Source organism: Coffea arabica, chromosome 8e (genome assembly GCF_036785885.1).
Source record: "Coffea arabica cultivar ET-39 chromosome 8e, Coffea Arabica ET-39 HiFi, whole genome shotgun sequence".
Lineage (NCBI taxonomy): Eukaryota > Viridiplantae > Streptophyta > Magnoliopsida > Gentianales > Rubiaceae > Coffea > Coffea arabica.
In genome coordinates this window covers 12,938,069-12,950,289 of record NC_092324.1, presented here as the reverse complement: position 1 = coordinate 12,950,289, position 12,221 = coordinate 12,938,069, and the positions used below count along the sequence as shown (strand labels likewise).

The 12,221-nt window shown below is 33.0% G+C and overlaps 1 protein-coding gene across 2 annotated transcripts; it reads left to right on the top strand.

Annotated features, from left to right (window-relative positions):
* The first annotated feature begins 3,469 nt into the window (after nt 1–3,469).
* LOC113703026 (uncharacterized) lies at nt 3,470–8,964 on the top strand. 2 transcript variants are annotated; one of them, XM_072062216.1, is made up of 6 exons: nt 3,470–3,956; nt 4,849–5,826; nt 6,593–6,787; nt 6,888–7,021; nt 8,092–8,202; nt 8,404–8,964. In XM_072062216.1, exons 1-6 carry the CDS (start codon nt 3,759–3,761, stop codon nt 8,462–8,464), a joined length of 1,677 nt encoding a protein of 558 aa, XP_071918317.1. In that variant the 5' UTR covers nt 3,470–3,758; the 3' UTR covers nt 8,465–8,964. The 2 variants fall into 2 exon arrangements, with proteins under 2 accessions (XP_071918317.1, XP_027080035.1); XM_027224234.2 differs by having other exon boundaries at nt 3,473–3,956; nt 6,867–7,021.
* Nucleotides 8,965–12,221: the final 3,257 nt, after the last annotated feature.

The following is a 12,221-nucleotide window of genomic DNA, read 5'->3' as shown; positions in this document are numbered from 1 at the left end:
GCCCTACACATCAACAAAAATTTGTTGCATTTAATTCTTCAAAAGGATTTTTGATTCATGTGTGTATATAATTGTTTTTTTTTTTGTGATGTCCTAAAGCAAGTGCACCAAAAAAGAGAGTTTTAAAATTATTCTATTAATACTTTTGCAAAAGAATTTTACCCTTTTGCCCAAAAAAAAAATAAAGCCACTTCTATATTGTGCATCCGTTGGACAGTAAACAAAGGAACTTGATAGATTTAAAGTGTAATATCTGTTTGGATTAACAGTTTTTGGGGGTATTTGAAAATTTTTATTGTAGCAGTGTATATGAAACATTTTTACTATAAATATTTTTTGAAATATTTGATATATAGTATGGATGAGATTTTTTTGAGTTATTGTTACTGCAGCATTATATTTGAAATTTTTGTTTTTGAAAAAATGGCCAATCCAAACAGAGATGTGGCTATTTTTAGGAGTTTTTGTAGAAAAATATACTATAGTGATTTGATGTGTGTAAGGTAAAAAAATGATTCAGATATGTGTTTATGAAAAATGTAAAAATTTTCCATCGAAAAATCACATCCTTCCTATTATTTTATGGGGTACAAAATAGAAAGAAACTTAAATGATATATTATTGATTAATCTTTCCTACACTGATAGTTGGATAAATGGCAACTGTACAAAATTTGAATTTGAAATTCAACATTTGCAGACTGTATACAGTATCAGTTTGGATGAATGACAACTATACAAAATTTGAATTTGATATTAAACTTTTGTACATACTAGTCTAAACACTCGTGCTACGCACAGTATATCATATTTTTGGAAGAAATTATAATCGAAGGAGGAATTTAAATAGAGTAAGAAATATATGTAATTGTTCTTATAATTTAGGACACGTGAAAGTATAGTTAAAAAGTGAGATTTTGTAGCAATAGTTCAATATATGATAAAAATATCCCCATTATTTATAAACTACCACATTGATGGAAGTTGGATCCTGAAAAAAAAAAAAGTAGAAATCCATAGCATAAATTGAGCGACATAAGGGTTCAATTTAATGTAACTGAATATTTAATTTGATAAGTAAATGAAATACTTACAAATATTTTGTATTCGATTTGATAATCTTCTATGAAGGTAGGAACATTTTTCATACCAATCAACTCTGAGTATGAATACCAGTATTGGAGGTTTAATTAATTCTGCTGAATTTTGTGGAGTCCGTACTATAAATGAGAATGCACGATTTTTGCATGAATTAATATGTTGGTCAAACAATGTACCTCAATTTTCCTAACAATTAAGAGCATATGGAATTCAAAATTATCACTTGTTTGAGAAAGTTTGTAAATAATATTGTATAAAAATATATACGTATATATAATTTATACCTTCCCTTTTAAATCTCTACGATAAGAATCATCACACCGAAATATGAATCGAACGTGTTTGTCTTGAAGAGCGAGGTATAGATTACCACTGACATCTCTAACTTGTATGTTAACATTGTATCTGTTAAGAAAAAAGTGTGATATACAATAAAAAATATAATTAAAATTAAAGATATATGAAAATAATTACCTGACAATAGTGTCAACTACGTCATTATAATGAATACACACCATTTTTGGAAAAATGAGATTGATATGATTGTCCACAATTTTTGCATAACTCGTGAAACATATTGTCTATGTTAATGCTTTGAATGTAAGAAAGTATCCTAAAATATTTAACCTAAAACCATTCAAAAAACGTATAGATTACAATTATTAATTCAAAATAATATGTAGATAATTGTTAATTAATTAATTAATTAAGAGAATTTTTAACGTAGATGTGATTGCAAATTAAGTTGAGGGTTAAGATCGATACTAGAAAAAAAGTTGAAAGAGATGGTAAATTGTGGTTTTTAGTGAAATTATTTTTTTATGTCTTATTACTGGGTTGGAGGAGTTTTAATCGGAGTGAAATTGCTAATTGGAGGAGTATTAGTTGGAGTGGGAAAAGGTGTGAAGGGAGGAGTGTTAGTTGGAGTAGAATTCTTATTTGATAGAAACATGGTTGTGTGTTTCAAACATGGACATGATATATTTTATGAAATAAATTAAATGTAAAATGCTAGAAAAATGGAATTGAGAGTGGGAAGGTGTGTGGAGGCTTGTTGCTAAAAATCCCTACTCAAATTTATATAGATATAGATAGATGTCATTGATCCAATGGTAATAGTGTATATTATGTGCGCTAGAGAATATACTCCTTCCAAACTTGCAAAAGAATGCTATCTAAAATTAATCAAACAATTATGGAAAGAAGTGTACTGACCACTAATAATAGATATACATCTATATGTGTACTTTGATAGATTTAAGTGGTATAAATGTATCTATAAATTTGTATATAAATCCCCTCCCTTCTTCTAAAGACCTTGTTGTCGGTTGCTTTAGATTTTGTAACATATGATTATAGAAAGTGATTATAAAGTAAAAGCAACTCTTTAGTAGATTATAAATTTTAGCTTTTTTTTATTATTAAAAAAATCTATAATTTGATTACAAAAGCGAATGAGAACATTACACAACGTAATTATCCAAAACTAGAATCTATAATTAGTTAAAATAATCAATGAACAAGCCCCAGTCCCCTCCTCCACTACTTAACAAAAAAAAATTATATCATAAAAATAAAAATACCTCTATATTATGTATACTAAGCATATACTCCTTCCTAACTTGCTAAAATATCCCATTTCAAATTAATTAAACAATTATATCCAAAATCAGAATCTATAATCTAAAACAATCAATGAACAAGCCCTAAGTCCCGCCCCTTTTCTACTTAACAAAAAAAATAAAACTATATTATAAAAATAAAAATACATCTATATTACATATACTAACCAATTTACTAGTTCCTAACTTGCTAAAAAATCTATCTCAAATTAATCGAACAATTATAGAAATAAGTGCACTTACCACTAATAAGGACTTGTTTGGGGTTGTGATAGTTTTGGTTAAAAAAAAAACTTATGGGATCTAAAAGTACTTTTAAGATGTTTGGTGAACATTATTCCATAAAATTAGGAGCGAAACTTTTTGGCGTTAAAACTATTTTTAGCAAAAGCTAAAATTTGATATTTTTAGAATAGATTTTGTGCTCTACAAAATAAAACACTAAATTTAATCATTTTATATTTTAAAATATTTTAAATTAAACGTTATTTAATACAATAAATATTTACTGAATTATGCTCCAAACAATGTATTTAAAATATTCAACTACTCAATAAGTGCTTTTATTGAAATTTATATTAGATGAAATACGTAATTGAAATTATTTAACTACTTAATAAATGCTTTTATTAAAAGTTGTATTAGACGAAATACATCTCAATAAGATAAACAGGCCCTACTACGTAGGCATATATCCTATACAGCGTTAGAGATTTGAATCCCCAAAAACTGGCACAAATAACGCCATGCGCGTGTCCGCTTTCCCCTTTTATCACACATCTTATTAAACATCTCCGTCTTATTTGTATCTCTTGTATCGCTCACTCTCTCTATACACATCTCTTCAAAGTTCAAACCGTACTAATGCCACTTGAAAAATGGAAAAAGAATGGGAGCTCTGCAATCATCTCTGGATCTGAAGATCAATTATAGAGAAATGACAAAAACCCAGAAATTTGTTCAATAGATCTTGGCTGGAAAATCCCAGCTCAGCCCATTCTTGAGGGTCTGTTATTGGTGGTGGTGGTGGTGGAAGATGGGTTCTGGTTCTAGTAAGCAGAATGTAGCTTCTTCTTCGTCTTCATCGCCGTCGCCATCGCAGTTGCATTCGCCGTCACCGCCGCTGACGTCGCCGTCTGTGAGAAGGAGTCGATCTTACAGGAATAGAGGAGTGTTCAACTCGTCTTGTCTCCGATCCCAACACCAATCCGAGTCCCACAATGCTGACCAGCAGGTCAATTTATCTTTTTTTCTTTTGCACGTATTTTTTCTTTTATATGTTTATATTTTTCGGTCTTAGTACAGATCTTATTTAATTCGTGCTTTAGTGCGTATACTGCACCTACTGTATTTCTTTGCTTTGGTGGATTGTACGTTAAGAGTGTTACTCTTTTTTTTCTTTTTAAAATTTTCTTTTTGGTGATTTGTAAGTTTTTTTTGATATTATATGAATATAGGTTGTGCTTAATGAGAGGTAAAGAAGAGTTAGGAGTTAGAGAGATTGGAAACACAAGGACGAAGTTGATCAATATCTTGAAAAAAAAATGTCCTTAGTTGGACCTTCAATTCGATATGGAAATTTTTTTTAGGCTAATAATTAAAGTATAATTTTATCTTTTTTTAAAGTGATTTATGTATGATATTTGTTGGCTTTGACGATATCCAAAATTGAATGTAGTGATTGAAATGGCAATTGGAGAGTAAATTTGACATATTGGGGATGTATGTCTAGTTAGTGCTACCGGAGAAGGACAAAAGAACTGAGAACTTATGGAGGAGGATGGTGTTTGTGTAGTGAGGGGAGCGTGGAAAACTAGCTAAAATTTTCAGTCAGAAGGTGTATAAGAAGAATATTATTTGTTGGATAAAATTATCTGGGTGATTGGCACAGTGGTAACTGCTAAAAGTTTTCTAGGGGAGTATTGTCGCTACCAAAGAAATAATGCTAAATTATCTATTTAAAAGTATCAAAAGCTGAGATGGATCAGTTTTGCTTCTGAGCATTGCCACTTACATGATGAATTCTACATATTCTTAGACTTTATCGTTTTAAATGCAGAAAACTTTTCATTTTTCCCTTCGTGCATTTATTCATTGGTGACACCTAAATCTGTGTCATGCTTCAGATGTTTGATAATAAATCTAAGAGAAATGGATTTGATGGCTGTTGTGCAAATGGGACCATGCCTGACTCAAATGAGGTGAAAACTAAATGCTGCAGAAAGGTGAAAGTTCAGCAGCCCGATGAATTAAACTGTGTGACATCCAGCATGGACAGTGATGAGTGGGATCAGTCAAGAGGTGGTCGTATGTCTCGAGCTTTCTCATCTCGAGGGCTAAACCCCTCAAGTCGTTTCCTTTCTCGCTTGAATATATTACCTGGTAATATTCGCTTTAGAATGAACAGAGCAAATAGTTTAGGTTCTGCGAGACCTTATTTTGCATCTTCAACAAGCTTTCAAATGTCAAATAATGAAGATGAACCAAGTACATCTGGGAGCATGATTGATGAAAATGATAGGATACACAATCGTAATCACTTTCCGAGATGCTTTAGTAGTCGGTCTCCCATGTCACCTGGTGAGGACTTAGTTACAGGTGACTTTCTACAGAGTACCTCAACTCGAAGTGCAGCAAGAGAGGGAGTTGATCCTGGAGTAGACTCTGGTGAGAATTCATTTTCTAGAAATCGTGCATATAGTGAAGGTACTGAAGAAGGACTGGCTAATAGACGTATTGCAGCTGAGGAGACAGTGGAACAAAATGTGCGGTTTAGTAGAACTCTGAGTGTTGGCAGACTTCGTGATAGGGTTCTTCGAAGAACATCATTTCCAGACTTTGCTTTTGGTCCTCTTGAACAAGACCGAGAAACAGAACATGCAAGTCAAGTTAGTGAAGGCCGGATATTGGGTGCTGGAAGAAGACCAACATCAGCTGAAGAGAACTCCGATTCACAGGCTTCTTCCAGTCGGTCAAGACCTGATGCGTCTGGTTCATTGCATAGGCATAATGGTGATACACCACGACCCAGAGAAGCCAGGTATCATGACCTCCTGGAGTATAGATCAAATTTCCTTGAGCGACGCAGAAGAATAAGATCTCAGGTTTGTAAAATTTTTCCTCTGATTAAGTACATCGACTATGATTATTTCTGTGTCAACGAGGAATATTTCCAATTTCCATATGTGGGAAAAGTTCCAATATGTTAATTTCGGCAGAGGCTGATGGATACAAGAGCTTAAATAAAGGATATCAGAAAATGGAATTTGTTGCTCTGACATTTGATTCTTGGATAAATTCTGGTCGAATGAGAAGTCATACACATGATGTGCACTAATAATTTTCATCTTTTCAAGTTAGGATAAACAATAGACAACTCTGTGGTTAATACAACAGTTGTACAATAGCCTGCATATGCCAACATTTGTTGGCCAGTGGTAGAACAACCATTCAATCTCAGTGAAAGTCAATTCCTTAATTGTGTCTTCTAGCTCTATGGTTCCTGCATTCATCCTCGATGGTTGCCGCATTGCTCTGGTAGTCTTATTTCTACCATTTGCAGATGTATCTAGTATGAATAATCGTCTGATTGCAGTATCTTTCTGGAAACCCTGGCGGCAGGTGGCCGGAGGGAAATGGGGATTCAACTTGACTTGATGCTGGATTTGGCTTGGGCACCTTTTTATTCATGTGTATTATATATGCATATGATATAATGAGGGGACTATAGCCTTGCATCATTAATTTCCGGACTTGAATATCATAAACATGCATTCTATATAACCTTTCCAGGGCATGAATATTAGCTGCAAGATCTACAACCTTTCTTTTCTCATACAACTTTTAGATGATATACATACATTCCTTTAGGTGCGTGCACTGCAGCGTCTAGGGAGCCGTTTCGAGAATCTTTCTGGACATGAAAGGTCTTGCATCTTGTCTGGTCAACACAGGAGAGGGCATTGCACATGTCTGATTAATCCTCGAGAGGCTGAATCAAATGATGAAACTAGTGCTAGGGCCAGCATATCAAGAATTGTGATGTTGGCAGAAGCTTTGTTTGAGGTAACGTTCCCTTTACAGGTTACTCCCCTCCTTTTTAACTTTTGCAGTAGGAGTTGAACGTTTTACTCATCTTAACTAGGTTCTGGATGAAATTCACCAGCAATCTGTAGTTTTGTCATCCCGGCCTTCTATGTCGTCACTTGGATCTGTTCCAGCACCAAATGAAGTGGTGGATTCCTTGCCTCTGAGATTATACAGTAAATTACATAAGCATCTACAAGATGAAGTTGCACAGTGAGTACATGTTCCCTTTTCCATTTTCTGATTGGTTCTTGTGTTAAATATCGTTTAAACTTGAAATTTCCACTTATAGCACATTTAAAATTTTTTTTTAATCTTTGCCCATCGTATCTCCATGTAGAAAGAAAAATGGAAAGGCAGGTACTTTTTTGAAAGAAAGAGCTGAAGAGAACAGCTATAAATGTGGAATCTACTGTGTTGTCTGTCACAGCTGTTAGCGGAACCGTAGTGAGTGATATTTGCATCATTCAAAATAAAACATAAGCGGCTTATTACAGTAAAATGGTTGTTTTGTGAGAACCATTTAGTAAGGCAGGTTGCTGGCTCAGCAAATCTACTGCTCAAGTTAACTAAGTTTATGTTTGTTGATTAAGGACAAAAAATTTATCCATGGTTTTTGGGTTTTTCTGTTTTCTGCTCCTCTCCTTATGCAACTCTTTGGTTCTTTTCTTCCATCATTATTCAAGGCATTGTAACTTGGATGTAAAAGGCAGCTTTCCTTTTGTTACTCAAACTGGTAAAAATTGTCAAATTTCAAGCCCAGATGTACAATGGTATGCTGCAGCGGACAATGTGGCTGATATACTGTTCTAGACTTGTCTGAGATGACTGAGATGGCTTGAAAACCTCTCACAAACACTAAGCTCCAAAATGTTAGGTTATGGTTCAAGTTTGTGATATTGCTACCAACTTTATTTTGGATACCTTACATGTGATCCATAGCTTGTACCCTGAGTCTTGTGTTTTGAAGATAGTTTGTTTGACACATCAACCTATATCTCCACTACTCATGTTAATGACTGGTGAAGACATACCCTTTCTTTTTCCCATTACGTGACTGCATCTCTATTTTACTCCTTAAGGGTAATAAAGTTACTTGCAATTAGAGGGGAAGAGTAAGTTTTGTATGGCATGATACCAAAATGGGTCCAACTTGGGTACTTACTTCTGTTACATTAACTGGGACAGCTGAGGAACTTTCTGGTATTTAGTAGGCCTGGCCCACAAGTTTTCATTTGTTTACTTGAATAAGCAACCTTATTGCTTTCTTTAACCTATTGCAGATGTTATATTTGCCTTGTTGAGTATGAGGAAGGTGATTCTGTACGAGTGTTGCCTTGCCGTCATGAATATCACAAGGCATGTATAGACAAATGGCTAAAAGAAATTCACAGGTACTTACAATTCTCCCCGTGTCATTACAAATAAATTAAACTTCTGATTGTTGTGATACTATATTTGTTCTTCGTTTTCAACTGATGTCTGGTCACCATAGTGCAAAACAAGAATATGCATTGGAAGTGGTTCAATACTTGAGTGGAATTAAAATTTGTCTTGATTCTCAAACCAGTATTAACAACTCTTTTTGAGTACAGGGTATGTCCTCTTTGTCGAGGGGATGTTTGCAGATCTGATCCACTGCCTGCGAATATTTGATCTTTATGTTTCTTCATCAGTTTCTTGAGCCAGCCGAGCCAGGCATTTCCTTTTCTGGATGAATTTGTGGTCGGTGCACTGCAGTTTTAGAGGTTGAAAAATTCCGTCTTTGACATTATGCTACTGTTGTTGATGCATATAAGCTCTGAAATGAGCTGGATTGTCAACACTGGAAATCATAGAGGAAGGTGGGTTTTTTTTTTTTTTTTTTTTAAATTGCTGAAAAGCCATATCAATGATGGGTCCAACGTGCCCTGGTATGGCAATTTTCATGCGACATGATTGTAATCTGAGGATTACTGCTTCATGGTGTCAAAGGGCTGTATGGTATGTATCTGGAACTTTAAATTGGGAAGGGGAAATCATGCGAAAGGAATTGGCATGAGGTTTCATAGTAACCTAGAGTAATGCATGTTTGAATAGTATTTAGAAATTGATTTAATATTTTTTTGGTGAAATTATTTTATATTATTGGAAGATGTTTTTTGACTGACTTTTAATATTTTCATGTAGTACATTTTTTAGTCACATACATTACATCACAAAAGGTGTTGCACTGTGTGATTTCCCCACCCACCCAAAAATAAAAGGACAATTAAGTAGTCTTCAAATTAACCGGACCAAATTGTTTGGTTAAACTTAGGACAGGGAAATTACCTATTAAGTGGTTTGATTATATTGATAATTTTAGAAACCTCCCTTTAGGTTTTCAAGAGACGCCCATCTTTGTTTCATTTTATTCAACGCAACACCTGTAATATGCAGTTCCAAAAGCACAAGTACGCACTACCATTGTAACAATAGTGTCCTCGATAGCTATTACTGTTAAATGTTGCTACATTTGACGAACAACTTCCTATACAATTTTTCCTTGGTTTATACAACTTTTATTCATACTAATATGGATTTTGACAATGAAGCAAGTGAGACCCAAAAAAAAAAAAAAGCAATTGTGGAATGAAAATATGTTCTTTCCAACTTAAATTAATTTTTCAAGTTTAGTTTTCTCTTGGGGAGATCAGTGATGATTTTAAGGGGTGCTAAGTGATACAGAAACATAGGGCAGCAATCTGAATTGTTAGTTGATTAAATTCAGGAATGTGTTTCCATTTAATCCTCCCCTTCTTTTTTTTTTTTTTTTAATTTGTATGTTTGTCTTTTCCCCTTCTTTCCTTTTCCTTCACCAAAAGTCTAGCACCCTCGTGGTTATGAATTGCTACCATAGTTTTTTTTTCTTTTTTTTTTTTTCGGTGTAAAGGTCCGGCTAATTTAGAGTCAAGCACTGTTAAACTTATTTTTGTAGAGCGACTTTCCCAATGCTGTTTTTTCCATTCACAAAATCCAAACCCAAAACCTTATTTAAGGGATATCAAACTTCTTACTACTTGACTCAACAATTAATGATTGAACCACTACTACATGATATCGAGGCTAAGGGCATAAATGTGTCATGCTCTAATTGTGACTTATTTCAAAAAATCATATATCTATACACATACGTTGTGCCTTTGTATCGTTCTTTTAATCATGTCAAAACCTATCTCTTGCTATATAAAGTGTTGTGGTGTGGCAACTCACTTGACCCATATTATCTTATACTTACATCATATTTGCAATTGAAATAAATATGACCAGAAAGGCCTGGCATCCGCAAGAGTGACATGTTTCATGAATCTTCACAGGCTTAGTTAAATTTACCTTCTTGAGGTTTGAAGAAATTGTAAGTTGAACCCACTGATTTGTTCAAATTAAAGCCAAACCTCTCGATTTTTTTTTTTTCAATCGGCAGCACTAGGGGAGGTGGAGCTCAATTGGATTATATAAGAAGTTAGAGGGAAGATAGGCTTATTTTTGGATTTTTATAACCATAAGATATAAGATTTGAACCCTCAATTTATTGGCTTCAAATCCTCTGTCCCCAAAGTAGTCTCTGTCCCTTATTTATACAGCTGTCACGTGTCTCTAATCTTTTGTTAATCCAAACTCAAATAAACCATGGGTTTGTTTGCATGAAAAGCAAGCTTTTAATTAGATATTATGCTGATATAATTTTTTTTGAGTCTTGATGATATAATTATTCATTTATATTTTTTATTTTTAAGCATGTGCATGAAGGTCCTACTGGCAGTAGAGATGGTTTAAACATATGGGAACTACTAGGGAGGGACAGCCCGCGCAACGCACGGGAATTTGGTGCTTGTGATTCAAGATAATTAATAATTATTGTTTAATATTTTGTAGTATAGGAACTGAAGTATAATGATTTTATCATGTGATTTTAATAGAAAAATCATAAATTACATAGTGAGTCAATAAAAATAATGTGCAATAAGACATTCTTATCGTTATACTATATAAGAATCCATTGTGATCAAAGGTTATGTTTGAATTTCAACTGCAAAGATAAGGGTAGTTTGAAAATGTACGAATGTTTGAAGTGCAATTGAAAGTATCCAAATGTCTCTTCTAAAACTTATCCAAGATGATAAAACATTTTAAAGTATCAATTGGACTCTTCATCTCTCGAATCTATATATGCTCGTGAAAGATCCCTCAAGCAATGCTTCTGATTTCTCCCTCGACTTAAGCTCAACCTGAATTATCAAGTCAAGTTTATCTATCAATCACTTTGCGTCCAATCTATTCTAAAATAATTTTATTTTTTACTAACTATTTATATAATTTGGTGGGTATAATACGACTTAATCACATGTTTCTTACAGAGATAATAATGCCCAAAAATGATAGATAGATAAGAAACTTAAGTGATTTTTTTCAAAGTTTTGTAGAAACTATTTAGATTTGGTGTTTTTTGCTAGGGGCATTTCTTTATAATCTCATAAATAAGTTCAAATCTGCATAATTGTTAAATATCTGAATTGAAACTATCTTGATTATAAAAAATTGGTGCAAATAATATTTTCTAAATTTGAAATTGTAGAAAATGGTAAGTAAAATCAGAAGAAATTCCTCATATGAATTCAAATTGCAAACTATAGGTAGAAACTGCTTAATGATAATTTTCAATGTTTACTTGTATAAATATCCAATATAACATCTCTACTTAATTGACTCGTTTGAACTATGGATAATAGTTGCTTCAATCAAATCAAGAAACATTATTTATCATTGTACAACATACAATTATGAGTAAAAGAATTCATACAATGCAATCAAAATAGTGCTGTAACTAAAGCATTTAAACTCATCAAGTTCCACTACAAATTCTTTTACATAGCATAAAAAAGCAAAATTTTTGTATTTGAAACTATATAAACAACATAATACAAGAACGAGATCATAACATGGAAAGCAAATAGAGTGCAAATGACATCTTAGTACTATGTAGCATGATTAATTTTCTTTTTTAGTTTCAATGAAATACAAAATTCTAAGTTAATAAATTTTACAATAATAAAATTCCCAATTAAAATAAACACAAACTAAATTCCAAATCATATTACATGAAAAAATAACTACTTGAACCATAACTGCTGGAATATAGTCAACAGATCCCTGGAATCAAGAATAATAGGAGAAAGTTCATGAGAAATAAGGTTATTTGACTTAAATAAAGAGATAATACCTTGGATGAGGAGAAGAAGATGATAAAATTACTTTTCTGATTATTTTAGAAAGTGACAACATTAGCTCAAATTGTACTTTGACCAGAGACAGAATCTCTGAGATCTACTAAGAAAGACAATACAATTAGTCAGTTTTTGGAATTAGAAGTATCAAAAGGCAAACTATATAG

Bases quoted from the DNA above. Each gene is read 5' to 3' on its own strand.
- LOC113703026 (XM_027224234.2), top strand. From the start codon at position 3,759: ATGGGTTCTGGTTCTAGTAAGCAGAATGTAGCTTCTTCTTCGTCTTCA. The intron at 6,788-6,866 runs GTAACGTTCCCT...CATCTTAACTAG, and splicing joins TGGCAGAAGCTTTGTTTGAG to GTTCTGGATGAAATTCACCA. The intron at 8,203-8,403 runs GTACTTACAATT...TTTTGAGTACAG, and splicing joins TGGCTAAAAGAAATTCACAG to GGTATGTCCTCTTTGTCGAG.